Source organism: Lupinus angustifolius, chromosome LG06, assembly GCF_001865875.1.
Source record: "Lupinus angustifolius cultivar Tanjil chromosome LG06, LupAngTanjil_v1.0, whole genome shotgun sequence".
Taxonomy (NCBI): Eukaryota; Viridiplantae; Streptophyta; class Magnoliopsida; order Fabales; family Fabaceae; genus Lupinus; species Lupinus angustifolius.
The window spans coordinates 30,569,284-30,596,918 of record NC_032014.1 but is presented as its reverse complement, the minus strand read 5'-3'; the positions used below and the strand labels follow the sequence as shown (position 1 = coordinate 30,596,918).

The window sequence follows — 27,635 nt, the reverse complement described above, 5'->3', positions numbered from 1 at the left end:
TTCATCCTTCGTGGGTATCGGTCCATTGAAATATTATGTGGGCTTGATTTTAGCCCATTATTCGTTTTGTGAACTCTTTGGATCTTTATTTCAAATGTTAGACTTTATGTGATGAACCTCTCTATTCTCGATATTATGAATAATTCTCGACATGTACTTCATATGAATCTGCAACCTATTTGAAATAATGTGGATTGCCATAATCACTCTCCAAGATTACGTTGTGGTGACTCAAACTCCAAGCCAAACTTAACCCATGTTCAATAGTGAGAAGTTATGTTAGAATGAGAGTTCGAGTCATAGGTTTGCATATAATTCTGATAACCAATGACCCTCTTGGTTACAGACAATTCCTCCACCTCAAATAGTTTGATCTTTCAAATTAAACTTCCATTCGATTAAGTTTAACTCATTCAATTTCCGGTCTACACCACTGAATGCTAGAATTGGATACTTCATTAGAAAATATATATTTGGAATATCAATCTCTCAAATTGTGATGAACATTTATGCAATATAGGCTATATCCTAAGTATTAGTAGCAAATATTATGTTATTGTACCACCTCTAAGCCCACCAGAGACCCACCAAAAAGAGGACACCATCTCTACAACGAGTATCCTCCCTAACTAGTCTATTTATATAAATTTTACTTGTGAATCAAGCAACAAAAAGTCATCGTATGTTATCCAGTTCATTAGTTAAACATGTTTATTGTGAAATGATAAGAGATTTAATCATAATACTCATATCATCATTCAAAATTTTAAGGGTCACCATTTAGTCATTTTTATTAATCTTTTAAATTGTATCTTACTTCCACTCTCACACATGGCTAATCTTGCCTTCACATTTACTACTTTTTCTACTCTTCCTATATGGCTAATCTATGTAACTCTAGTTATAGACGAATCTTGGGGTGTAGCTTCCTCACACAAGGTTGCATTTGTAGTTTTTCTTGGATTTTTTCTTTGTTGATTATAAAATAATCAATGATCATGATCATAATATTCGTTCAAAATATTATATCAAAACTAAAAAATACATATTTAATAATGAGACAAAAGGGTCTTGATTAATTCCATAGATCTCATCAAATTCGATCATCACTTTCCTTGTTTTGGTGTTTCTTTCCTTCATTTTATCCCTGGATTCCATTTTCAACTTTTCAAAACCATTGGTAATAGTCATCACCAAACACAAAATGGTGAGAATGATTAATGTCTTCCCTTTCTTCAAGTTCAAGTCAATTATTTCATATTAAACAGGGTATATGCTCTTGACTAATCATGGTTCTAAATTCACCATCATTAAAAATGCTTTGCTCTAGTTGAATGAACATGATTTGAGTTCACCCCCTAAGCTCCCCTTACTTTTTTGGGAATTATAGGAATGTAACATGGCAATGTTTAGTAGAAACTATAAGAAGATATTCAGACAAATAGCATTAACTATATTTTTACTTATGATTAATTATATTGTGAATGATTTTAATATATTTGGTTTTATCTAAATGAAGAAGAAGCCAAATAAAGATGTTCTACCTTTCTAAAATAAACAAATTATTAGAAAATTTGTAAGGGTGGGAAACTTGTCAAAAATGTTTAAAACAGTTGATAAATGTTAAAACAACTAACATAAAATAGAATTACAACCAAGACAATGTCTTTTACTACTTATAGATATAACTCTTAATAAAAAGATGATAACAATATCCAGCTCAAAAAATATTAAGATATTTATCAAAAAAACTAAAGATACTCAAACAACAACTTAGAGAATAATGAAATTAGTCACGTATAACATTACCAAGTATCACATTTTCTGGTAAAAAAAAACATTCTTTATTCCAAACACACGACAAATATATGCTTTGTCGGTATATTACTTTATTCTCTACTTTCATCTCTTATTCTATATTTTTTTATCTCTCCCTTTTATGATACCCTACCAATTCCTTTTCGGTGATACCCTAGTAACTCAATGATTGTAATGTGTTTTTTGTTTGCAAAATAAATGGCTTTTTAATTTTTTTCAAACTAAATTAAATTACCTGATCATAAGGGCACAAAACCAAATTAAAGTCTCACTACTTTCATTGCCGGCAACCACCTACTCGATCATTCACTGACTTGAAATGGCTCTTCCTTGTTGGGGGCCTTTCGTAAAAAGTACGGAACAAAATCTTCTCCGGTACCAAAAAAATGATAAGTTTTTTTCCTCATAGTTTTAAGGATAAAAATATCATTTTATAAATAAAAAAGGTATAAATGTCATTACATTTATTTTTCTTTATTTTTTACTTATAACATTCCTCTCTAGTATTGGAACGGATTCCCACTCGCCAAAAAGAAATGTTATGTCACTTATGTGTCTTCATCCTGTATTGTTCAAACTTTGGACTCCGAAGCCTAATGATATTTTTAGTTTCTTCATCCATGAGTCAAACCAAACTCCAACCACCTTTTTGCATTGATAATTTGGTCAAATTAATATTGAAAAAATGAACGCTTGCTTTTGGCAAGGACATTGACCGTTAATCCATTTTTAATTTTCAATTATAATTTTCATTGAAAGGATCCAATGATATAAAGTAAAATCGTCTAGAGGCCATGACATAATTGGTTGGTGGCACATTTAGTTGCACTCGCAAAATGTCTTATAGGATATAAATATTATTCTAAGTTGCACCATCAGTAATATTGTTTTGTCACAAGTAAATGGAGAAACCGAGAAAGTATTTATCTCATGGATACTATGAAATTGGTTGGAAAGTATAGTGGTGAGTGAGATAATGGAATTCATGAGATAATGTAAGCATAATTAAATTCATTTTCTATGAACTTTATTGTATTGGAGATTTAAAGGGTAAAAATGTAAATTTTGAAGTATTTTTTTAAAATAAAACATAACTAAGTTTATTTATTTTCTTTGTTTTGTGTAATTTGCTTAAAAATGACCTAAAATAGCTACTAATTATTATTTCAAAATTTATTGTTATGTTACTAATAAGTGAGAGCGAATGCTAATAGAGTAATGCTATTACATTTTAAAAGTTTCAATAAATTTTAAATAATTCAGTGAAGGAAATTCATGTAAAGTATAACTTAAATGCAAGTATAACTTAGGGTTGCAACCCCAACCTAAGTTTGATTCATTTATTGGGTTAATTCTATAGGCAATTCATGTCTACCTACTACTACCACCCAAGTTTGTACTTGTTTTGTGATCTAAGTCGGTTCAACATGCAACTACTCACTATAGTGATGTCTCTCGATATCAAAGATATGATTTATATAGAACAAACACAATGATTTTCTACAATTCCTATTTATCATAGGTTAACTGAAAATGCATGCATGAAAATAATTATAATAATGCATGTGTCACTTAGTGCACTAACTCTGACTTTTGACAATTTTAAAGTATACGTATACATTTATGTATAATCAAAGATGTGTACACTTTATTGACGAGTAATATTAAAGACAAAGTGAAGTTAGGGAACTTCTTAATTAGTGACTCACAATTCAATTAAGCCTTCATTGAAAGTCTAAGGATCTCAAAAATTCATAAAGAGACTTTAGGAGATAGAGAAGTTCATAAAAGATCTCCAACCTTTATAATTTATATGATTTAAAAATCAAAATAAAAAACCACCAAAATGAAGAAGGAAAAACTTATATGTTTTCAAATTATTTAATATAAAAATAATTAAAAAATTAGATGATTATAATTTTTGAATATACATATCAATATCTCTACTCAAATACTAAGAGACTAACAAGATGTTGATATAATGGTGTAAGACCCTACTGGATCCCCAAGATCAAGAGTTCGATTTATGGGACTAATACTTATTGAGAGAACAACCATCAACCTTGAAAAGAATTAGTTCCTTACCAAGAAAATGAAAAATACTTTTAGTAATACCAAAAAAACCATGAATAAGAGAAAATATTCGTGAAAGCGAGGATTCGGTGAGAGTGTATTTTCAACGTGTCTCAAGCTCTAGGTCCCCATATGACTTACACCAAAGGGCCATGTGCACTTTCACAAATGGACAATCTCCTAGGTTCGCAACTACATCCTACCCTTCTTCTCGAGTGGGAGCATATCTCATAATGTTTATCACTTCCTTCATTATTATTGGTTGGAAAATATAAAGTTAATATATATCAAATTTATGTTTTACTTTTTTAAATAATAAAAAAACAAAAGGTACATAATACAAACCTTGGACAACAAATGTGCAATCTCTAAAGTGCCCAACCTTCTGCAATGACAAAGACAACCTTATTAAACTAGTATTTTTACGTTTGTATTTTTATTCTTAAATTTTAAAGTTGATCTTAACAAAATGTTTCCTAATAAATTTTTTTAATATCTAACAAAAATTAAATAAAACTAATATGTTAAAGTATAAATTTAATTAATTTTATTATATTGATCAAAATATCATGTACAAAAAAATCAAAATATTTGGAATTATATATTAATAATAATATAGAAGAATATATACAATATTATGTAAGAGTTTTATATACTGTTACTTTATCATTCACCATTTATTTTTAAAATTATTAACTTTTGAAAATAATAATACAAATGAACTATGAAGCACGAATACTGATACGTGTCGGGTACGATACGTATCCGATACGTTGACAAATATTTTTTCCAAAATACAAGATACGATACGTTTAGGGATACGCGTATAAAATAATAAAAACACATAAAATATGATAAAATTATAAGTGTAAATCAAAATATCCAAAGTAAAAAATATGGAAATTTGAAATCACTGCCTCCATAACAAATTTATCTTATTATATTTTAATAAAAACGAATATATCCTAAAATCATTGCCCTCCATAAAAAATATATTTTATCATATTTTAATGAAAACGAATCTATATGTTATCATATTTTATTAGAAACGAATCTATCTTATCCTGTTTTATTGGAAACAAATCTATCTTATCCTGTTTTATTATAAACGAATCTATATATTCTATACTTTACTGAAAACGAATCCATATATTCTATATTTTATTGAAAACGAATCGAATACGTGTCTTAATATTTATTTTTTTAATTTTTGGATACTCTATGAATATGTATCTTTCGTGAATCTGAACGTATCCATGTCGGATACGTGTCGTACACCGACACGTGAGGATATTTAACGAATCTGTGCTTCATAACAAATGAATAATGTATAGAATGTTTATAAATCTTTATGGTGAAGATGATGATTCTTTTTCTACATAACAATAAAAAGTATAGCCTAAGCATCACAACTTCATATTATACATTCAAGTATAATTTTGTCCAACCCTGTTGGTATAATTATATATAACACAATCAGCATATATATTTAAAACTTGATCTAAACAACTTGCTCAACAAATGCACTACTTTCACATAATTGGGTCGACAGGTAAAGTCGTTACCCGTTGGGAAGGTGAAGAAGTAAAAGACCAACTGGTCCTCACCTTTTTAGACCATTCTTCTCATTCATAAATATAATTACAATGATGCCCCTATCTGAGTCTCCATGTGAATTTCATGCTAGGTTTGGAATTATGGTCTAGGAGTGTATTATATTTTGTTTTATAGTCTAAAACTTACACCCTGATGCTGCATTTTTTGACTATTTAATTGTAGGAATCAGATAAAGAAATTTTATGTAACTCAATATCTTGTTTTTTTGTATTACCAGTAGTATTATTTCATCTTTTAGGTAATGAACTAATCTCTTTCGATGTTCATAGTTGTCCCTTCCTAACAAATGTTGTTCCCAAGAATTGAATCTTCGACCTTCATTATCCAATAAAGTCTTGCACTACTGGACTAACGCCTTATAGATATTGATTTCTTGTTTGAACTCTATCAAGTTAGCTTATAGTTTTGGTAATTAAGATAATTTTTAATTTGTGTAGTGAGAATTGTGGAAGGGTCAACCTTTGGATGTACACTATAATTAACAAATTATTAAGATAAGATTAAAGATTGCTTACACATGTAATGACACACAAATGCATGTTACGAGTCACTAGATACATTGCATTGAGAATATGTTACTTTTAATTTAAGCAGTTTTGTCCTATGTTCTAGTTTTATTATATATCTTGTGATTTTGGAGTTTTCCTACTTCAACCAATAATGTGAACTACAGAGATGCTCTTAATTCAAATATTAATTATTATTATTCTGCAACAGAAATACTAATGAATTTTACTTACTATGCATAGTTGAATAGGTTTCCCAGTTAGATAAAGAAAAATTCTATAACACAATCTAATGTTGATAACTTCATATTTAATTAATGTATTGATAATGATCCCAAGTGAGTTTCTTTGTTTTGGACTGTAAATAAATAATACAATATTGCTAGCATTTGGTTATACGTTGACATGTAAATAATGTTAACGAGAAATGGAAATATGCTCATACAATTTGTTTGGAATAAAGAAAGAAAATTCTGGCTATTAATCTTTTGAGGTTGGAACAAAAAATATATAAAATACTTGAAACGCCGACCATGAAACTTCTGTTTGATATTAAGAAATGTTTTTTTTCATTCAGTTTTTCATTAAAAAAATTTCATTTCCTCTTAATATGGTTGTTATTTTCATTTTTAAAACCATAAGCTCTATACTTCATGGGAATAATTATTATTATAAATAATTCAATTCTAAATTTAATCATTAAAATAATCAAATTACTTATTTATGTAATGTTTACTAACATTTTCTTTTCCAATGAATATTATGCCAATAATACATTAAAACATTTAATTAGATACTACAAAAGTGTATGAAAGCTTATGAGTGCACATTTGTTGTCCAATACTTTGTATTATTCTATGAGTATGTGATTGGTCAGAAAAAATATATTGAAGTGAAAATTTAATTATTAAATATTTTTCTAACCAATTATAAGCCCATGGTACATGGAGTGACACAAGGTGTGAGACAACATATGTGCTCCCAAAGGTCATAACGAAGTAATGAACATATGTTGTTAGAGGACTATCCAATACAAGAGGTTCTTACTTAGTGTGAATGAGGAAGATAGATATATACAGTCTTACTCTATAACAAATAGATTTTTTCCAATATTTGAACTCATAACATAATTGTTACTCTTATTACTCCTTATTTGTCTAAAAATATATATTTTATCTGAAATTAATTATCAACCCATTAATTAAATCATTAAATTAGCATCACCGAATCAACTTTAATAATTAAGATTCATTCTATTTATAAAAGCATATAAGTATATGTATATATCTAGATTGTGTTTGCTATTATAATTAGCACCACTTCAAACTTCTATTATTTTCTCAAATCTACAATTGGTGGAAGTATTTTGGGATTATGAAATTGTATCACAAAAATAGAAAATGGAAACTCCTAAGTTTTCTAAAAATAATTTTTTGGTATTAAATTAAATTTCATTGATAGAGACTTGACTAGAAAAGCAGGCACCACTTTCTCCTACTATTCTTCCTCCCACCCTTTATCTTATCTAATGTTTCTCTATAAATAAGAGTTAATACCCATTTCATAAACCTCCTTAGTCAAAACTTTTCTTCTCTACAATATTTTCTTGTCACAACAAAGAGTAGAAGCATTGAAGAATGGAAGTGGGTTCCCTACTTGGTTATCAAGAGGTGGGTCATTGTACAATTCCCTTCACCCTCATACTTCAACTTTTCCCTCTTCTTTTATCTTTTTTAATTACATACTACATGCATGTCTTTTTCCTTTTTATGTTCTGCTTACTACTTAAGTTTTAGATGGGAATGAAGAATAATATAAGATTTTAGAATCATTCATAATTGTATTTGATGGCTCCGAAACATTTTCTGCCCCTCTAAAACTCCACCATAACTGGAACCCACATTCACATTTTTTATTAGTTTGTCCTTTTTTTCCCTTAAATGAAACTTTCATGCTTTGTCTTAGGAGGCTTATTCATTCTTTTGAAGCAGATTTGAGTGTGGAAGCATTCTTATATTAAGTATAATGATATTTTCATAATATAAGATCTCCCAATTATTGTTTAGTGGCATAATATGTCATAAAATTTTCGAAGTAGCAAAAAAATTGGCAAAAGCTATTTCAATATAAGCACGAATACTATCTAAAAATAAAAATAAATGTATTTTGAAAAATAATTATAAAATATATATGAATAGTGATTTGATCAAGATCAACATTTTCTAATATTTAGTGCATACTATATTTTCTATAAACAATTTTACAACACATGCTAGTAGATTAAGTACCTAGCATATTGTTCTCGTTTTCTTGACTATAAGAATAATGAGTTTGGACATAGTTTTGTGAAGTGACGTTTTGGTCGGTCTCTTACATGTGCTTGTTTTTATCTTTGTTGAATCTTTTGCATGAATCAGAATTTTATTATGGAGACCTATTTTTCGCATTAATTACCGGTGTCCATTATTAGTTTTTGTCTTAAAAAATTATCCTATTTTTTCCCATTGATTTATTTATTTATTTTACAATTATCTGGTTCAATACTCATTTATGAAGAAATTATTCACCATTGACCCGCTTTTCCCTTTATATGTTTTCCCATCACTAAATATCCATATTGATTCTACTTCTATAGAAAAAAATCATTCCCCTTACTCAAATCATATCCCACGCCAATGAAAATATATTAAAGTTTAGGATTTAAGGTTTTGGGATTTAGGTATTTAGGGATTTTGGGATTTAGGGTTTAAAAATTAATTATTATTTTTAGGTTAGGGCATATGGCTTATGGGGTTAAGGGTTAAGGGTTAGGGTTAGGATTTAGGGTTTAGGGTTTAAAGGTACCGGTAAGGGTTAGGGTTTAGGGTCAAAGTTAAGGCTTAGGGTTTAGGGTTAAGGTTGAGGTTTAGGGCCAGGGCCAAGGTTTAGGACCAGGGTCAGGGTCAGGGTTCATGGTTAGGGTTCAGAGTTCAGTGTTTAAGGATTAGGGGTTAAGGCCAGATTTAGGGTTTCGGGCTAGGTTTCGGGTTAGGGTTCAGGTTCAGGGGTTATGGTTTAGGGCTAGGGTAGGGTTTAGGTGTAGGGGTAGGGTTAGGGTCATAGGGTTTAGGGTCAGGGGTTATGGGTTATTGGTTAGGGGTTAAGTTTACTCTATCTATTTCTACAACGAATCTCTATTTATTTATATAATTGATATTCATTAAAAAAAGATTACTTCATACAAAATTGCTCAAGTGTTTTTTTTATGTGTGTAAGGAACTACTTCTAAACTTCATTAACAATATAATTCCTTGTTTTTTTGCAAGTGTAGAGTTTTGAGGATTTGAGGCAGAAGCTTCTGGCTGCTACAATTGAACTTGAAAACATGAAGAAAGTGAAGACAGAATTGCTTGGTCTATTGAATATGGCTTACAAAGAGAGAAATGAAGCAAGAGAACAGCTTCAGAAACTTATGACCAACCCAATGCTTATACCTTTAACCTCAAACCAATTCAAAAAATCATCTTTTCAAGTTCATCAACCTGAAAGCCTTGTAATGTTTCATGCAACTACTAAAGCAAACTCAAGCATCACAGAATCAAATAGTCTCTCACATGTTTCATCTCCTATTGATTCTTCTCCTCATGATTTTTCAAACATGACACATAATAATAATAATGTTGTTGTTGACTCACATAACTTTGGTGGGTATGTCAAAAATCATCAACTTTTGGTTCATAATGGCTGCATTGAAAAGCCTTGTTTTGATGTTGCAAATGATGTTATTGATTTTCTATCCAAAGGGAAAGTTTTGCCACAACAAGGAAAGTTACTTGATGCTGTTATGGATGCTGGTCCTTTACTTCAGACACTACTTCTTGCAGGACCAATTCCTACTTGGAAAAATCCTCCACCAATTCAAGCTATAAAAGTTCCACCTCTTAAGGTGGTGAAGGATTTTGTTACACCTGAGATTGAACTCAATGCATTTGCAAATACTTGGAATTCATTTAGGAAACCAACATTTGTGTCATCACCTTCTATGCTCAAATTTGCTGATAACATCTCTGGTTCATTCAACAACACATGTTTACTACAACAAAGGGATCAATGATTCTTATAAAAATTTCCTCTCCTTTTTTTTTTGTAAATGGAGTTACAAGTTACAACTTTTGATGATGTAAATGGCATACCCGGATTTTGATTAAGTGTCATAGGTAGACCCATTTTTTGGTTTTTGAGGAAAATGGAAAATGTGGGTCTTCTCTCTGCAGGTTTTTGAAAATTTAATTTTGAGATTACTAGTTCCATTTTATTTCTATTTGTTAGCATTCATTTTGGTTTTAACCAAACAAATATGACCTTTCAATTTATTACTCGTTCAATTTACTACTTTGAATATAATTTTTTAGGGACAGAGACAAAAAAATTGTAGTAGTAACATACAAATATTTATAGTTTTTAAAGAAACAATCAAAATACAGAGTTTTTCTAACCCATATGTATATTGAGTTTTTCTAAAGAAATCATATCCATATGTATATTGAGCCAAATCAGCTGGCATATGACATGTTTTTGTCTCTAAATTACCATCATGCAAGACAACCTTAATCACATTAAAACCATTGATAACTTAGTGTTTTTCTAACCCATCACGGCAAATGAGTAATGATACATAAAGTGACACAGTTTGTAGGACAAAAAGATGTGCTTCCTAAGTAGTCTCATTCTCCATGTCACTGGGAAAATTCTGAGAAACATGTTTTGAAAATGGCTCTAGTTGATATCCTAAACTATCTCTCATTCCTGAATTACTCTTGGTTTCTCCTAAGGGAGACTCTTACTTTCTGTCCCTTCCCTGAGCTAACAAAGTGGACTCCATTTTGGTGTTTTTGTTCTAAGCTAACAAAATGTGTCCGGCCAAAAAGAATCCTTGCAAATACGTGATAATGTTCATTGATATTGACTCTCAAAATTGCTATCATGAGTTTTTCCAGCAGAATAATATTGGCATGAATATATAATATAAAGTAATAGATCAAACTAAATGAGAAAGATTACATTTTCCCAGAAATCCATTAGAAGTACATAGTGATTGTAATTCGTCACAAAACACCCTGCAAAAATTACAAATAGAAGTGGTCTGTTTAAACTTTAAACATGATTAACATAAAGATGCTTCATATGTTTAACTAGGGTGTTGAAGTGAAAAATAATAAATAAATAAATAAAAGGGGAAGAGAAGAACAAAGCAAACAGAAAGGGGCATAAAAAATATCTACAATAAAATGCAGTTATGAAGAACACATTCATTGAAAACTCAAACTAGCATAGAACTGAATTTACAAATTGCAGCATAGATAAAATGGCTAGTATATATCTCCGTTAATAACATGCAAAGGAAGCAGTTAAATTCTGAGAATGCACAACTGATAAATCCAAGAAAAGGAATATATTGCATTTACTGCAAATTAAAGACAAACACAAGACTCAAATTTCTTTAGGATTTGAACACTTGGATTAAATTTCGTCTAATTTTACAAACAAACAAAATGATGCTACTACCAACTAAAACTATTTTTATGCCACATTGGATATGGACTCAATAATACTAAAGAAGGTCAACTGTATATTCTGAGAAGCATAGACTTACGAAACAAAGTATCTTGTAGGATCCAAAGTTTGAATCATCAGCTGAAAAACTAATCCTTTCGGGATGCATGACTGTCTCTCCTAACAAGTGTTGCTTCAGGAATCGAACTTTTGACATTTTGGTATCTAGTCAGGCCTTACTTACTTCCTAATAATATGGTGAAGTGAGAACAAATAAATGAAGTATTTACGTAAGATTCTAAACTAATGAATCATGAGGATGGCCCACCTGTACATTAGAAGATATTGGTTGTTGTGAAACATTCTAAGATTGGCATCAGAGGAAACAACATATACAAAGAGAAACAGAACAAGTTTGTTTTGTTTGGGAGTGTAACATATGGCTAAACATGCACAAAGAAGCAACGTCCATAATCCCAAAGCAAAAGAGGGAATTATAAAAAGGACAAAGTCATATATCAAAGTAAAGTCTAAATCCATAAGCCTAACAATAAAAAAATATAATTTTGGTATACGAGACTCTAACATACTGGATTTACATAGAGAGTAGATATACACACTTATTTTCGCAAGCGGAGACTTTAAAAGTTGGAGAGGTGTTAAATAAAATATAAAAGATATAATAGAATAGTAAAACTAGGAAGAAGTATAATAGAGAGTAAATAGTTGAAGCAAGTAAAAAGTAATAATAGTAGTAGTAACTAACTAAGTAGAAGAAATAATAGAAATGGAAGTTGAATTTGAAAGAGAAAGAAGTTGAACAATAAATGGAAGCGATACGGTGCGTTTTGAAGGGAAAGAGAAGAACATGTTAAATGAGTTATTTCATTACATTCATTCATACAGGCCCATTAACAGCCCAGTTATGGGCCCAACATTATTATTTATTCTATATATTAATTATAAATGATATTCTTTTTTGGAAGGAAGGGGCTAGGCCCAACATAAACAAAAAAGTTGCATGGAACTATCCACTATATGGGTAATGTCACCCTAGACCCATCATAGGAAATTAAACTAGCTACTTCAATAGGAATGATATAAATAATCATACACACAATAATAACTTATGGGTGAGGGATAGGTATTATCTTATCTACCCTATGAGTAGTAGCATATTTATAAAAGAGAATAAAATATTTTCTCATATCATGAGATAATTTATCTTCTCTAACCAATAAAAATATGACATGTTTAATATTTTGTTAAGTTTTAGAAATATTTTTAAATAAAATGATTAAATAAAACATGTATCATGATTTTAGTGGCCGGAAGAGATAATATATTTCCTTATAACACGAGATACTTTATATATTATTTTTTATTGTTTTAAGATTATATATTAGATAGTACACTATATACATATATATTAAGCAAATCATGAAGTTGAAGGATATAATTCTCCTCCTATCCAAATAGTGCATTTTGTCTCAGTTTACTGTAAGTCTAACAATCATGTTTTTTTCTTCTTCACAAAGGCATTTTACAACAAAATGCTAAGCCTCCATTTTTTAGTAAAGAAAATGGAGATGAGAAAAGATAAATTGTGAAACCCTATTTTTTTCCTGAAGGGTATATGTAAGAGATTATAGAACAACTTTTTTTGTTAAACAAATTAGAAAATTGTTGAGTAGAATGAATATTTAATTTTTTTTAACTGACGTGGCATAATAGGATTGGTCTGAGACAAGATCTGAGACATAATTTGGGATAGCAGATCCTTGTCCAGGTACAACCTGTACAGAAAAAAGTAAATTGAAGCCAGCAATGTTGGGACCTTAATAAATTTCATGACCCATAGTATGATAATGATAGTATACTATGTCCATTCCCTATAGTAACTAGCATAGTTTTAAATTAAAGTTGATGCATTCAGTTATGGTGACAACCATTACAGTTAATTAGTTAATGCCATGCAAGCTGGAGTGTGGTTTTTTTAAACTAGATATTGGTTTTCGAAATTTGTTGTGGCAAAAATTATTATAGGATTTTGGACTAATGATCTATATCACATTTTCATCATTTTTAACTATTGAACTTCAAATCAATAATGATTTGTGTCTTGGACTATTGGTCAATGATCTTACAATACATTCTTATGTTGCGGTCAATATATTTTGGTTCCTCCACATAACCATTTAATTCTTGGTATTTTCTTATGATGTTGATTTGTAATCATGACTGAATTGTGAGATGATGCAGTTAAAATGATGTTAGGTCTAATATTAAATGGGATCAAAATTATGGTAATTAACTAATAAGACGTTAGTCTAAAGATATAAGATCTTATTAGACTCTCATATAAAATAAAATTTCAAATATTTGATTCTTGTATACAATGCTTACTCGGAATGATATCACATATCCAAAAATGGATTAATTCCTTACCAAATACATACAAAGTGAGTGGAAACCTTGTTAAACAAAAAATAGTCATGGTACTTAATTAGTAATAGTTTTGATATATGTGAGACTTGAATTGCCATTATATTCATATTATAGTAGATCACAGTCACTACTTATAGGAGCAAAATCAATACTTAAGCACGCATTAATGACATTGATTAAGTAGGAAGGGTAGGTAATTGGCTTCTGAATTGTAATTGTCATATTAATATAAAAGGCAATAATGAACAAGGTGATGATCTAGTAGTGTAACTGTGTAAGGTTCTACTGGATCCCCAATATCAAATGTTCGATTCCTGTGAGCGACACTTATTGAGAGGGACAATTATGAACCCCGAAATGGATTAGTTCCTTACTTAAAAAGGTGAGAGAATACTTTTGATAGTACCAAAAAAAAAATAAGAGGCAATGAACTATGACCCACCAACATTAGCTGAAAAATAAATATGGAAGAATGAAAATTTTGGTGTAGAATGTGTCACCATGCATTCCTTGTATCCACACATTATCTAAAAGGGTAGCTTCTAGCAATCACACATTAGTTTGTGGGGAAAAACAACACATAGATGTAACAATCATAAGGTCCTCATCATGCTTATATAAGAGAAGAGATTGAGACTCATGAATGATTGTTTTAATCTTTTCTAGCGATTGTATTAGAGCAACACATAGTTTATATGAGCTAGCTCTCAAATAACCATGGTTCTAAACTCATATAAATCGTTAATCATGTGTTAATGAATTAAATTTTCATGAATTTATTCAAAATGTATGGTTTAGATATATACGATGGAACTATTGACACTCCAAAATATAGAATCATTATTAGTCAAATTAAATGTGAGTATGAATTGATACTTGAGAGTGTCAATAACCTCACTTAGATATCTAATAAACAACAATAGATGTATCAAACAACAATAATTAATGTTAATTAATAACTCATAAAGATGTTGGAGATGGCCATAGTTGTGCATTCTTCACCTTGGAGACACTTGCAAGAACCTCTAATGGTGTCACATGTCCCATGATTGTTACTTTCTTCAACTCCATGTCTATGTTGAATGATGTTACTCCTACATACATAGCATAAGACACTTAACTTACATTAAAAGAAAATTTTACTTTTTAAAAGTAGATTTCAAAAGTTTGATGTTTAATTTTGGACTGCAAAATATGTAAACTCACCTTCCATTTTTGAAATGTGTTTCCTAACTTTTCCTTCACATGCCTTGCAGTGCAATGACACCCTCAAAACCACAACCTGTTTAATTAGACCCAAAATGCAAAAAAAAAGTAACTTGTCCTTTATCATCATCATTATTATTATATAACTTAACAAGTCAATGCATGTCTAATGAATAACACTTCAATGAGGTTGATACAATAGGTATATTTTGTCATTCACTCTCTAATTTTGTAAAACATTAGTCAATCAAACTCTCATTTAGTTCTCTGTGAAAATCGGGTCAACTTTTGCTGTATCCAAAAAGTGTGTTACTCCCTGTGTCATTTAATTTTATTAGTTGAAAATATATATTTAAGTTTAAAATTTAATAATAAAACATTTTTATGATCAATTAAAGTAAGTGACACATGGAGTAACACACTATTTGAAACAAAAGAGGTGCTCAGTGTAAAAATCATACAATTTTGGATGAAATTATTAACAATATGCAAACTTAAATACCAAATTAACATTTTCATAGTATCATAGATTAAATTAACCAACAATGCCAATTTCAAGAACCAATTTGACATCTCAAATAATCAAATTAATGTTTGATTTGAGGTTTCAAACAAAATAATCTCTTTAAAGAAAAACAACAAAAAATAAAAAATACATGTACCTTCTCCTTGGTGGGTTTGTCTTCACTATGAGGAAGAGCAATTTCTGTGATTTTATCAGACTCATGAGACACCAAATCACTAAGAAGATATTTTGTGGATGAACCATTATTAGGAGTACTAAGTACTAGTTTTCTAACTTGAATGGATATCTTTCTACATGCATCACTATTTTTGATCTTTTTTGTTGTGCTCTTTCTTTGCTTTTCATAAAAAGTCTTAGGACTAATGGGTAATTTAGATGAGCAAGGGACACCAAGTTGGTTTTTTCTTCTAATATTATGGTACCCTTTGGTGCTTCTTGGTACCATAGAACAATGGTCTATGCTAGAGATTACTCTTGTGGAAGTAGATGAAGAACATAACATGTTAAGTCCTTTCATGAGGAATAGTATGGATGAATACAAAGTTTGAAGTTGAAGAGAAAACGAAGGGTGGAAAAAACTTGTTAATGATACAGACTAAACTACTTTTGATATAAAAGTTGAGGGAGGACAATATAAGATCACATATCTCCATATTTCTAATCATATCTCGTCCAATAATATAGTTCCACATAATTTAAATTTTTTGTTTCATTATGTTAGTAAAAAATACTCATTCATATATGACCTTTCATTTTATAACAGAAAATTACATAATATTATATTATTGAACGATACATAATTGAGAATATCAAGTTAAGACATGTTATCTTCATCCAAACAAAATAGAGAAACTATAAAGTAGTTCATGAGACTGGAAAATGTGTGGTTCATGCAGAATTTCAAAGTTGTGTTACTAATAATATTTTGTAGCTTTATTGAAAGACGGCCATTAAGGAATTTAAACATGAAAAATGTGTATCCGGAAAGTGTAACATTTGCATTTTGTCAGTGTTGACTACATATTTTTCAGTGCAGCTAATGTTAAGAGTATTTCAAAAGTAAATTACTAGAAAATATGCATATCCATTATCACCATCATCATAATAATAATAATAATAATAATAATAATAATAATAATGATGATAATGATGATGATGGGAGTTGGGATGATATTTGCTCATAGTATCTTAATTTATTTTTTAATAAATATTATATATATATATATATATATATATATTACAATTTTATAATGACCATAGTGATTATATATAATTAGTCTTTATCATTTCATAAGAACTAGAGTGATTATATATAATTAGTTTTTATCATTTCATAATGATTTTTAGTGGTTATAAAATAATTTTATTTTTATGGTTGCAAAACATATAAATATATAATTAAAGTTGAAAACCAAATGGATACACATAAATCTCCCATACAAATATTAGTAAGCACTACTTGCATCCATGTCCTTATACACCCCTTTGAGAATTTGGTTTTACCCATTTTATAAAACATTTTATGAATAAAAATGAATAAGTGTAACTCTGAAAAGAAAAAAAAATCATTGTTAAACATTTCAAGGTTAAAATCATACTAATCAATTTCCTTAATTCACATAATAGTTAATAAGGTTTTATAAAAATAATCAAGTAAAATAAAAAATATTCAACCACATTAAGAATTACTCCTTCACTTGGACATTCTAAGGAGATTTTTTATTTTTCAATTGCTGGGATCAAGAAGTTGTGCTCATAATTGCTGTGACATGATTACAATCATAAGCTTCGGAATTAACAAAGATTTCAGGAATAACAAACTAACTTCATTATTGGGACATGATTGTTTCACATTGGGCTCTGTTTACTAGTACTTTTCATGTTTTCGAGACAGTAGGTCAATGGAATATTTCGGTTAAAAACAACCTTGTTTGCACAGTATTTTACACTATTTTATAGATGATGTACCTAATCTGCTTATTAATTATCAAAAAAGATATATACACTGACAATATAAGATATTACACTATGAGTAAGAAGATTAGAGTAGTACTAGCATGCTAGGAATGAACACCCAACATAACAAGTTAGATGGAGCTTGCACTTTATGAATAAATGTAAACAAAATTCTGATGTTGATTAAACAAAATATACATTAAAGATACCTAATCCATATAATACGTAGGATTTTAGTGAAGCTAATTAGTTTAGAAGATAATAACAAGGTTTGATTCACATGATGATAGATTCTAATTGCAGGAAGAAGAAAATGGATACGTGAAATTTTCTCTGATACATACATAATGCATTGATAGAATTTTGTAGGCATAGCATCTTAACCAATGGATCTAACTCTTAATTAGCTTGGTGAACTTGCTACCTCTTATAATATTTCTTTTTATTAATGCAATTGATGTATTAAAAATTATTAGATGTTTTCCTGGTTCTACCACTGTGTAGTCCAATAGATTATCAAATATGACTAAGGAATTAAATAAGTAAACTTCTATGGATTGAATTAATAAGTGTAACAAGCTTGTGATTCTTACTGAGCATTGTTGTTTAAAACAAAAACAAAAACATCTCTAGAGTGCAGAATCAAACCCATCAAACGCAACTTTGTTTGCATACCGATGGTTGTAGCATAAGCGGTTGTGTGGGGTTCTCGGGGTGGAGTCAGGTGGCTTAGGATTGGGTGGAGGATGAGTAGGGATGGAACTTGGTGGAGGTTGGTGAACGACTTAGGGTTAGGATGGAAAGTTGGGGATGAGGGTAAAATGGAACTTTCTTTGATGATGTCCGATATAAGAATACATTTTGTTCTCAGTGCATCCATGCTCCAAACTCAAGTAAGAGCATCACAGCCTTCACCTTGTATGAAATTAACCTCAAAAAAAGAAAGAGTAAAGAAGAATTGTTCAGGAATTTCCCTTGTTATCTGCCTCAATAGTTTGTTTCTTACATATTACTGTGCATTAGCCAGACAACTAGGTTTATCCTAATGTTAAGGTCTATTATCTAAACTAATATCCATATTAAGGCAGGGGAGAAAAAGATCCTCAATGTTGATTGAACATGATTTAAGAGATTGTAAGAGAAATACCAAATTGAGGGAACACTAATGCTTCAAAGAGACTAACATCCTAACAACATAAATCCATAATAAAGGAAAAGGTTTTCTTTCCTCCTCAATGTTGGGGCAATGCCGGTCTCTTCTCCAACATTTCATAATGAAGAACAAAATTATCCTGCAAAGAGATTGTACATTAGAAGCCTAAATGGGACCAAATTATTCCAAAAGAGAGAGCACAATATCATGTATCACTGTGGAGGGTGTGTTCAACAATACAGTATATGTTCATAAAAACTAACCTTCCGGACAGTTTCGAAAGTGCTTGGATCAAAACAGTGGTAAGACCCTCTCTCATATGTGTTAGTTTTGACAAGCGGCTCCATGTTGGGAACTCTTATAAACCACAAGCGATGCTCTTTGTGATAAAACCACCCTCGTTTGTAACTGAAAGCAACCACTCTATGTTGTCAGTAATTATTGTGTGGAGAAAGCATAAATTAGGAGAAATACAATTTAAAAATTCTAGACAAATACCTTGTTCTAGAATAATCACCTGCATGAATGGTTAGCAGTTTTCAAAGAGGGGTTGATGTGTTATCCACATAAATTTAATAAACCACTCATACAGTTTATTATTCCAAAACTGGAAATACTTTTGCCAAGAATCTCTGAACTGTAATAATAATCCTAAAATAGTTTCGAACTAAGACCAAATCATCCAAAAACAATACAACAAAAGGATGCATGTGAGAGGATGCGTACAGTTCATTGGCTGCATATAGCTGTGCCTCATCTTTGGGCATACTGCAAAAGAATATGAACTTTATGCTTAATTGATAACATCAAGCAAATCAGTGTGAAACAGAGTAAGATTAGTTATAAAAAAGAACCTGTAAAATATGTAAAACAACGTTTCCACCGAAAACTTTGAAAAGTAACCTTGCTGCATTACACAAAAAAGACTTAGGCCAAATTAAAGGGAAGACAACAATAGCAATGAAATCATAAAGCACAATAAGGAGCATCTCACATGTAGAGCAGGAGGTTGTTTAGCATAATAACATTGTGGCACACTGAACTCTGGATCACCCTTAGCCGGTTCATCAGACCATGGAGACCCAAAAGTCTTGTGCAAATTTTCTGATGAATTCAAATTTAACCCAAGTGTTGTAAGGTCAATTCCAAGAGCAAGAGATGTCAGGTCAGGATCACTCATCCTGATAACACTTAACAAGCCAAGCAAACCAAATGGGTCTGGAGCAGATTGTGCAGTTTGCATAGACTTCAGGCCCTGATCCCTAAAAGACTGATTTACAGCTGACATCTGGTGAAGGTTGCGGAGCTGGGATTGGTTCTGATGTTGATATTGATGGATGAGTTGGTCATATGAATTCATACCAGAAACTGTGTTTGGAGAATTTAGAGGCCTTAATCCAATGCCAGGAGGTCCACTGGTCTAAACCAAACACAGAAGTACTTTAAATGTCAGGAACACTTGCTTTGCTTTGGTGATAGATAAGCTAAAATTAAAGAGATGTGTTCTAGTTACAAAAACAAGTGCAATAATCTACAGTTGTAGAAAACTTGCAGACCTGTGATTGGGAATGATAAGTTGAGTGTGATGATGGAAATACATCTGAGCCATGCAGATGGAGAAGATCTTGATTGTTTATAGATGAAAAGGAAACACCACCGCTACTTACTGAAGGACCATGCTGCTGCTGCTGTTGTGTACGGTGTGATGAATATGATCCCCCCAAACTGAAACCAGCAGACCTCCCCATCTGCAGATGTAAGTTAAATAAGACCGGGGACCAATTTTGATCCATTAAAATTATAAATACGGATGTGTAAATAAGATAAGATAACTGAATATTTTACAATATGAAACTCACTGAGAAATGTTGAGATTGCATCATAGATACAGCATTGTCATGAAGTTGTTCTTTCTGGTGCACATCCATGCCAAAATCTGCATTACCACCTGTGTACAGATATTATGGTAAAAAACAAATAGTGAAGCCAAATGACCAACCTCCACTCAGAGTTCTCAGTTCTGTGACCGGACAAAGTCAACCAAAAATATTCAGAAAGTCATCAGATATAGACAACTCCTGAGATGTAATTTCCAGCGAGTCAGCAAAGGTTAATCAGTGCAAATTTAAGAAACCATTCATTCCTCAGAGACAAAAGGGACCACTAAAGCATCCTAGTTAAACGCATGAGGACAGAAAGATAATATACAAACACCGAAGAAATGAGCCCTAATATGGCGCAAAATACTGATGCATACTTCACAATGCTAAGAAAGCAATCAGCACATGCAAAAAGGTAATGCAGCTGAGCAAAGAAAGTAATTGTACATGCCAGAAGCTCATCCAGAAGAGAAAGCATAAATTTCATTCTACACCTCCATATGCACAAGACACACTCTAATCTCTACAACAAGAAAAGAAGACAGTTTGCAAAACAATATACAAACCTTTGAATCCTGGTAAAGCTGGGAAATCTTCATTTTGAATGCTAAACTCTTGGTTTTGTTGGACAATTGGGCTAACACCAAGACCCTGTTTTCGTAAAGAACCTGAAATTTATAGCTTAGGTTATTCTTTATTGTAGAAGGAGAACAACTATATCCAGAAAAAAAATTCCTTCACACACCCAACTGTCCTTGAGGTCCTCCAGAAGAACTAGGACGGCTTGTCAATTGAGGAAAGTCATTGATGTCAAAAGGTGAATTGTCACTTGAATTCACATCATTCAACATCCCCATTGAGTTCAAGTTATTTACTGCTTGAACATGGCTTTGTGAAAGAGGACCACCGGCACCAGGATAAGAGCTTCCTAGCATTGAAATTACCTGTGGAGATCCTGAATCAAAAAGTGGATGTCACCTATTTAATGAATATATCAAATCAACTTAATATCAAAGGTTAATGTAAGTATTTAACATCTAACAAAAATTCCATATAAACCTAAAAATTGCATGCTTTTAACGGGCATTGCAAGTATAGTAACAAACAAACATATAACAATCAGACACACAACAGTCACCAAAACCTTTACCCAAGAGGTGGGGTTGGCTAAAGAGAGAATGCAAAGCAGGAGGCAACAAATTAATAGTGACAACAAGTTCAAACAAGCCCAGGAGATAGTCAGGCAACAGAGAAATAACATAAAGATTACTCACAAACCCATATTGCCAAGTCTAAATTGCAGTGAAATCAAATGCACATGTCTCTCTCTTATTGAGGACAATAGTCCAGTGTTGTCAATGGTGGCACCATTGCAGTTTGAAGGTCGTGGTATATACCCTCACGGAATGGTGTCTACAACATAACAGCATTATGACATGTCATGTGCAGAGCAGCGATGAAAGTACAAGCTGCTATGACACCTGCACTGTGCAGAGCCCCACTTTTTCCTACTTGGTGACCTCTTTGATTCCTATGTCTTTCTTATATCCTGGTATCTTCTAAAATATGGGCGCCTTTTGGTCAGTGGCCACTTTGCTTTAATACCACACATGATCATATCATGGTGACATTGGGGGCTGCTTCCATACACCAATGACAACACTGTAGTCTACTTTCCATGATATAGGAAGAATATACAAAAATTCAGAATCATTATGAAGGGGATATTAGATAAACATAACTCTGTATCCAGATGACTTGATGCAAACAGGAGAGTCTAGACAGACACTATTCCTCATTATTACAAATTATATATAAATCACACATAAAGAAAATAATTTTAGGTATGCCCAAGGATCACAGCTCAAAAGACCATTGACCTTTTGAATATTGTAAGTCACTGAATTCTACATGTTCAAACTACTTGTCATCTAATGCTAAAAGCAAACACTAAAAAGACTGCATCTGTGATACTTAAATTAGGCAGATATAAGAGGTTTATTTTTAAAAAGGAGTGCAATAATATATGTCCCATGATAGAAAAACATTAAAAAGGTAAAAGAAATGCATGAACCAAGTTTGCAGCGCTTTAATATCTAACCCTTTTGACAACAACTACACATGTAAAAATATCTGATAACCTTAACATTATCAGATATTTCTTAGGAGAAAGGACCACTTTCACACCGCCTCAATGCATTTGTAACCACAAAATACATACCTTGTGGAAGCATACCACCCATCAGTCGATTTTGTCCTTGCGCACCTAAACCTCCAGATCCACCATTTCCACTTAAATTTAGTCGACCAAGACCAGGTACAGACAATCCTCCACCAGAGCCTATCCTCCCAATGTTCCCCCCGCCCACCATGTTTCCCATAGAACTTGTAATTCGAGGACCTGTGTTTCCCAAAATCGGGGATACCCCCAATCCTGGAACAGTGTTTCGGTTACCCATTGTGGCAGAAGTTGGAAGAATCCCAGGAATAGAACCGCCAACTCCATTTGAGCTACTACTAAATCCAGGATTTCCTACAACACTTATACCCCCTCTATTGTTGACTCCTGAATGTCCATGAGAGCTTCCATGAGATAGCTGCATATATAATTGAAAAACAAGTGAAAACATTGTACCTTCAGCAACACTAGAAACGAAATGACAGAACAATTAAATATGCTCAATTTTAGCTATTACTCTCAGTTTCTAAGAATCCAAGCATAAATACATTCCTAGATACCTGTGAAAGAGCAACGGGTATATTATTTGATGCAAACCTTCCACTAGAAAGGCTCGCTGTAGGTTGTTGAGCCCCACCAGTTGGAACACTGTTTATCGTTGAGTTTCTTGATGAGAGTGTACCAGGCATGTTTGGAACGTTAAAGCTCCCATGAATGTTATGCAACCCCTGAATAGATCCTGCAGCAAGAACCTAGCAATTATAGAACTAAAGGGTAGAACGTAGAAGAAAAAGGATTAAATCCAGCAAAAATTGCCCACCAGTGTGATGAAAAACTGGGGAAGCTGCACCAGACTGACCGGAGAATGATGTAGCAAAAGACCGTGCAGCACCGTCTGGAAGATTTGAAGCAGATCCGTTCAGAGAAGACTGCAAAAAGAACTTTGTTACTATTTACATCAATTGTAGAGACATGCAGCAAACAGGAATCAATGTCTTACAAGAAATAACAACAAAAGTTACAGAGATTTTTCATTCTGAGATATATCCAACAAGCATAAGGCATGCAATATTAAACAAGAGCCGGGAATTTTACTTTTTAATAGTTTTTCATGGGACTCAATAGAATTAACCACACAGAGGCAACAGCCTGGAAGCAGCAAAGCATAGAATGATTAGCACTTGTGATATAAAGTTGAAGCAAATTAAATTTTATTGGCAGTCAATAATTGTCCCAAATAGATACATATAATTTAAGCACTCGTGAACTCTCCCTCACTACATAGGCTGACATTTGAATCGATTCATTTTCCCTTTAGAAAGCACTGAATACATGTCTCTTGAATCTCTAATTTCTAGTTTATCAACATATTCATGAGACATTCTAATGACCAGAACACAAAAATATAAAGCACAAAACCCTATAACATAGTACAATAGTACATTGATTTCGGACAGCGTATATCAGCCAGATGACACTCAGTAATCCCCAACAAAGCTCAAAGTAAGTCACCAAGCATGGGTGTAAACATCATGTACCAGAGAACAATGATCAGAAATATCGACGAGATTAAACTTAAATTCAATGAATATACATGTAGAAATTTCAGACTAAAAATTGAGGATAAAGTCATACGCACCCCAGTATAAGCCATTAACATCAATCTAGTAAGAAAAAGTGAACAGTGAAAATATCCAACTAAAACAATTCAAAATTATAGCAATTAAGAGGCCATGCCAGTTCAAAAATAGTAAAGGACCAGATAAATTATTGAAAACAGTCTCTTGCTTTATAGGACATGAGGGAATACATTAAGTAATCCCGACATTGCATGAACTTCACACGGTCGTGCCAAATCGCATCACTCTGCTAAAAAAAGTCCTCTCTTATGTTCAGTGCCGACAGATGTGGTAAGAGAGCCTTTCCTTGCAACCAAACAACAACCTGAACAGAAAAAATTGCGTAATGACAACATCAGATGTAAGTGTGATTCAGTTCTAAGCATCCAACTGTATAACAAAGTAAGCAACAAAGTTCAGACCCCCTTTGGTTATCAAATGTAAACCAAAGTTCGATTGCCTTTTTTCCAGCATGAATAAAAAATGGGACCAGGTATGTGCAAACTCTTCGGTGTAGTTTAAAATTGTGGTGTACAACCGAATATTGACACAATGTCACTGCAATTGTGGCCACATAAACCACTTCCCCCCATAATTTACAAACTCTCAACACAACCGCAATCATAATTCACACACCACTCTAAACCAAATTGAAATTCATAAAATTCATAGAAAAAATGGAAAATCAGGAAATAAAGTTGAAACAGACTGTGCACAAACGATTAATAGCGTAAAAACAAAGCAAGAAGATCCAAAAAATTAGCCTCGCTGCAAAATCTCAAAAAGGTTTAAACAAATTTCAAAACCTAAACCAAACGCAGTAATTAACTACAAATTGAAACATTCAAGCATAAATTGACCAGCAATCGAATCTAATAGACCTTAATTCGCTGAGGATTTAAAGTTAAAATAATTAACTACAAAGGAAAGTGGAATTCAAGTGCGAAACCTAAATTGGTGAGGAAATCGTTAGATCTGAAAGAAGGAAGATGATAAAGTTTGAGAAGATTTAGTTACCTGAAGAAGAGATAAGGATGTGCGAGTTGAAGAGCGAGTGAGTTTTGCCCTAAATCGGAACCAGAAAGCGATATATATATATATATATAGAGAGAGAGAGAGAGAGAGAGAGAGAGATGAGAGTGGTGAGTAGAAAGAAGCTTTGGGTTGAGTTTGGACCCAAAAAAACATTACATAATAATAAATTATTAAATTATGGAGTAGTTTGTATGGGGCGGGTCCTAGCTCCGAGTCCATATTCGCTACTCATTGGAGAATTATTTAATTATTGGTTAAATTAAACTTAAGACTAATAATTTAGAACAATGATGTAAAAACTGTATCGTATCGGCCAGTTCGATCGAAAAATCGGTGAAACGGACCCCTAACTGATACGGTACAGATGTTGAACCGGTCAAGTATTAAAAGCGTCAAAAACTGGTTAAAACCGGTGAACGGTCGGTATTTGACTAAAACGGTCGGTTTATACACAAATATTTTTTTTTAAAAACTTAAAAACTCATTGAAAGGTGACCCATTTTTTCACCGTTCTTCAACATTTCAAGGCACATGGTTCCAATGCGTACTTAGATTTCACCTTTTGATTCCTAACATTCATTCATGTGTAATCTCAATGACTTTTGTGTAATCCTCGCGCACTTTGTAAATATAAGATTTGGTGCAAAAATATAATGTCGGTATAATACAACTTTGACTCTTTGGTGTTAAATGCTAAAACTCTAAATTTATTTGTTTTGTACAGTGAGTTGTGAAATTGTCTCATTTATTTATATTTTGCGGTTGTTAAATAATACTTGTGGATTGATATATGTTTTATAATTTATACTTTGAATTCGTTAAATACTTAAAGTTATTTGTTTATGTGAATTTTGAGTAAATTATAAATTTGAGTATATACCTATTTGAATTTTTTTTTATTATAGGTTTATACATACATAAATATAAGCAGGTATTTCCGGTTTAACCGACATGCAGTTTAATTATTGAACCACTGGTTGAACTATTGTATCACAATACCGGTACCTTGACCTGTTTGATAACCGGTACGGTTTTAACAACACTGATTCAGAGATAAAAACTTGCATGGAGACTCATATAATACATTACATTTTGAGATAAATGTATTTTATGTTATTTGGTGCTATCATTTATGACAAATTTTTAATTAAAAATAAATTTTTAATATGTTTGCAAGATTTTATCGGTTATCTTCATGTATATATGTCTCCATATAAATTTTTCTCACATCCCAATTAATTTTCTAATCATTTTTTAGCTTATCAAATCTTACATTATGAGTTAGGAAGTGAGTGAAGACTTACTTAAGCATGAAATAGAGGTGGATTTTTTTTATAAAATTACAATAGATTGTTAAAAATAATGACGAATTTTAAGAGCATGGTAAGCTTGTTTTGCATATCATTTTTGTCAAATATGTTTGACTCGTTTCAAATGTTAATTTCTCTTGGATAAGTTTTAAAGATTAATTTGTTGTGGAGTATATAGAAGATGATGGGAGTATATTAAACTATTTCTACTCAACTTGTTGGCTTTATAATTTTCTTTTTGAGATATACAGTTTAGGATTTGGGTCTTGGGAATCCATCGTAAACTATATATCTAGAAGAAAATTATAATGATAATATATAAACTCATACACATGTATATATTATTTTAAATTTATTATTCATTCTGACCATCAATTATATATACATTTAATGATTTAGATCTATTTATTAATTCAAACTATTGTATTTATCAGTTGTAGGAAGGTGTCTCCGATCAAAGTATTAATCTTTTCTTGATACACATCTAAGGGTGGAAACAGGTCAGGTGAGACTTTGCCTTAAACAGACCAACTTATATAGCATATAGGAATTTGGGTCTGTCCAGTTAGTATGTTTAAAAAAAAATCAAAGCTTAGGTCTGACTTGTTTAAAAGTCTGGTCTAACCTGTTAGTCTGTTTAAAGACCTATTATACTATATGCTCATGAAATAGGCTACCATATCTACATTTAGTGGGCTTATAGACTTATTTTTAGTTAGACCCATTTAATTCTAATAATTAAATTACATTTTTATATACATTTGTATTAATATTATA

The 27,635-nt window shown here is 31.5% G+C and overlaps 3 protein-coding genes across 5 annotated transcripts; 1 reads left to right on the top strand and 2 right to left on the bottom strand.

The window, feature by feature from the left end:
• Nucleotides 7,482-10,107, top strand: LOC109350608. The gene is made up of 2 exons (XM_019591833.1): nt 7,482-7,684; nt 9,325-10,107. The coding sequence occupies exons 1-2, from the start codon at nt 7,652-7,654 to the stop codon at nt 10,105-10,107; spliced, it is 816 nt and encodes a 271-aa protein (XP_019447378.1). The 5' UTR covers nt 7,482-7,651.
• LOC109351057 (protein SODIUM POTASSIUM ROOT DEFECTIVE 2-like) lies at nt 14,917-16,336 on the bottom strand. Its single transcript, XM_019592385.1, has 3 exons — nt 15,863-16,336; nt 15,201-15,276; nt 14,917-15,088 (listed from the first exon to the last, which is right to left on the bottom strand). The coding sequence occupies exons 1-3, from the start codon at nt 16,241-16,243 to the stop codon at nt 14,955-14,957; spliced, it is 591 nt and encodes a 196-aa protein (XP_019447930.1). The 5' UTR covers nt 16,244-16,336; the 3' UTR covers nt 14,917-14,954.
• Nucleotides 18,575-25,649, bottom strand: LOC109351056 (probable NOT transcription complex subunit VIP2). Of its 3 annotated transcripts, none has more exons than XM_019592383.1 (14): nt 25,531-25,649; nt 24,705-24,838; nt 23,715-23,823; nt 23,455-23,633; nt 22,937-23,312; nt 21,461-21,670; nt 21,282-21,383; nt 20,695-20,783; nt 20,392-20,583; nt 19,830-20,255; nt 19,690-19,742; nt 19,562-19,603; nt 19,099-19,243; nt 18,575-18,974 (listed from the first exon to the last, which is right to left on the bottom strand). In XM_019592383.1, the coding sequence occupies exons 2-14, from the start codon at nt 24,720-24,722 to the stop codon at nt 18,915-18,917; spliced, it is 2,001 nt and encodes a 666-aa protein (XP_019447928.1). In that variant the 5' UTR covers nt 24,723-24,838; nt 25,531-25,649; the 3' UTR covers nt 18,575-18,914. The 3 variants fall into 3 exon arrangements, with proteins under 3 accessions (XP_019447928.1, XP_019447927.1, XP_019447929.1); XM_019592382.1 differs by having other exon boundaries at nt 20,392-20,587; nt 20,696-20,783; XM_019592384.1 differs by having other exon boundaries at nt 20,695-20,771.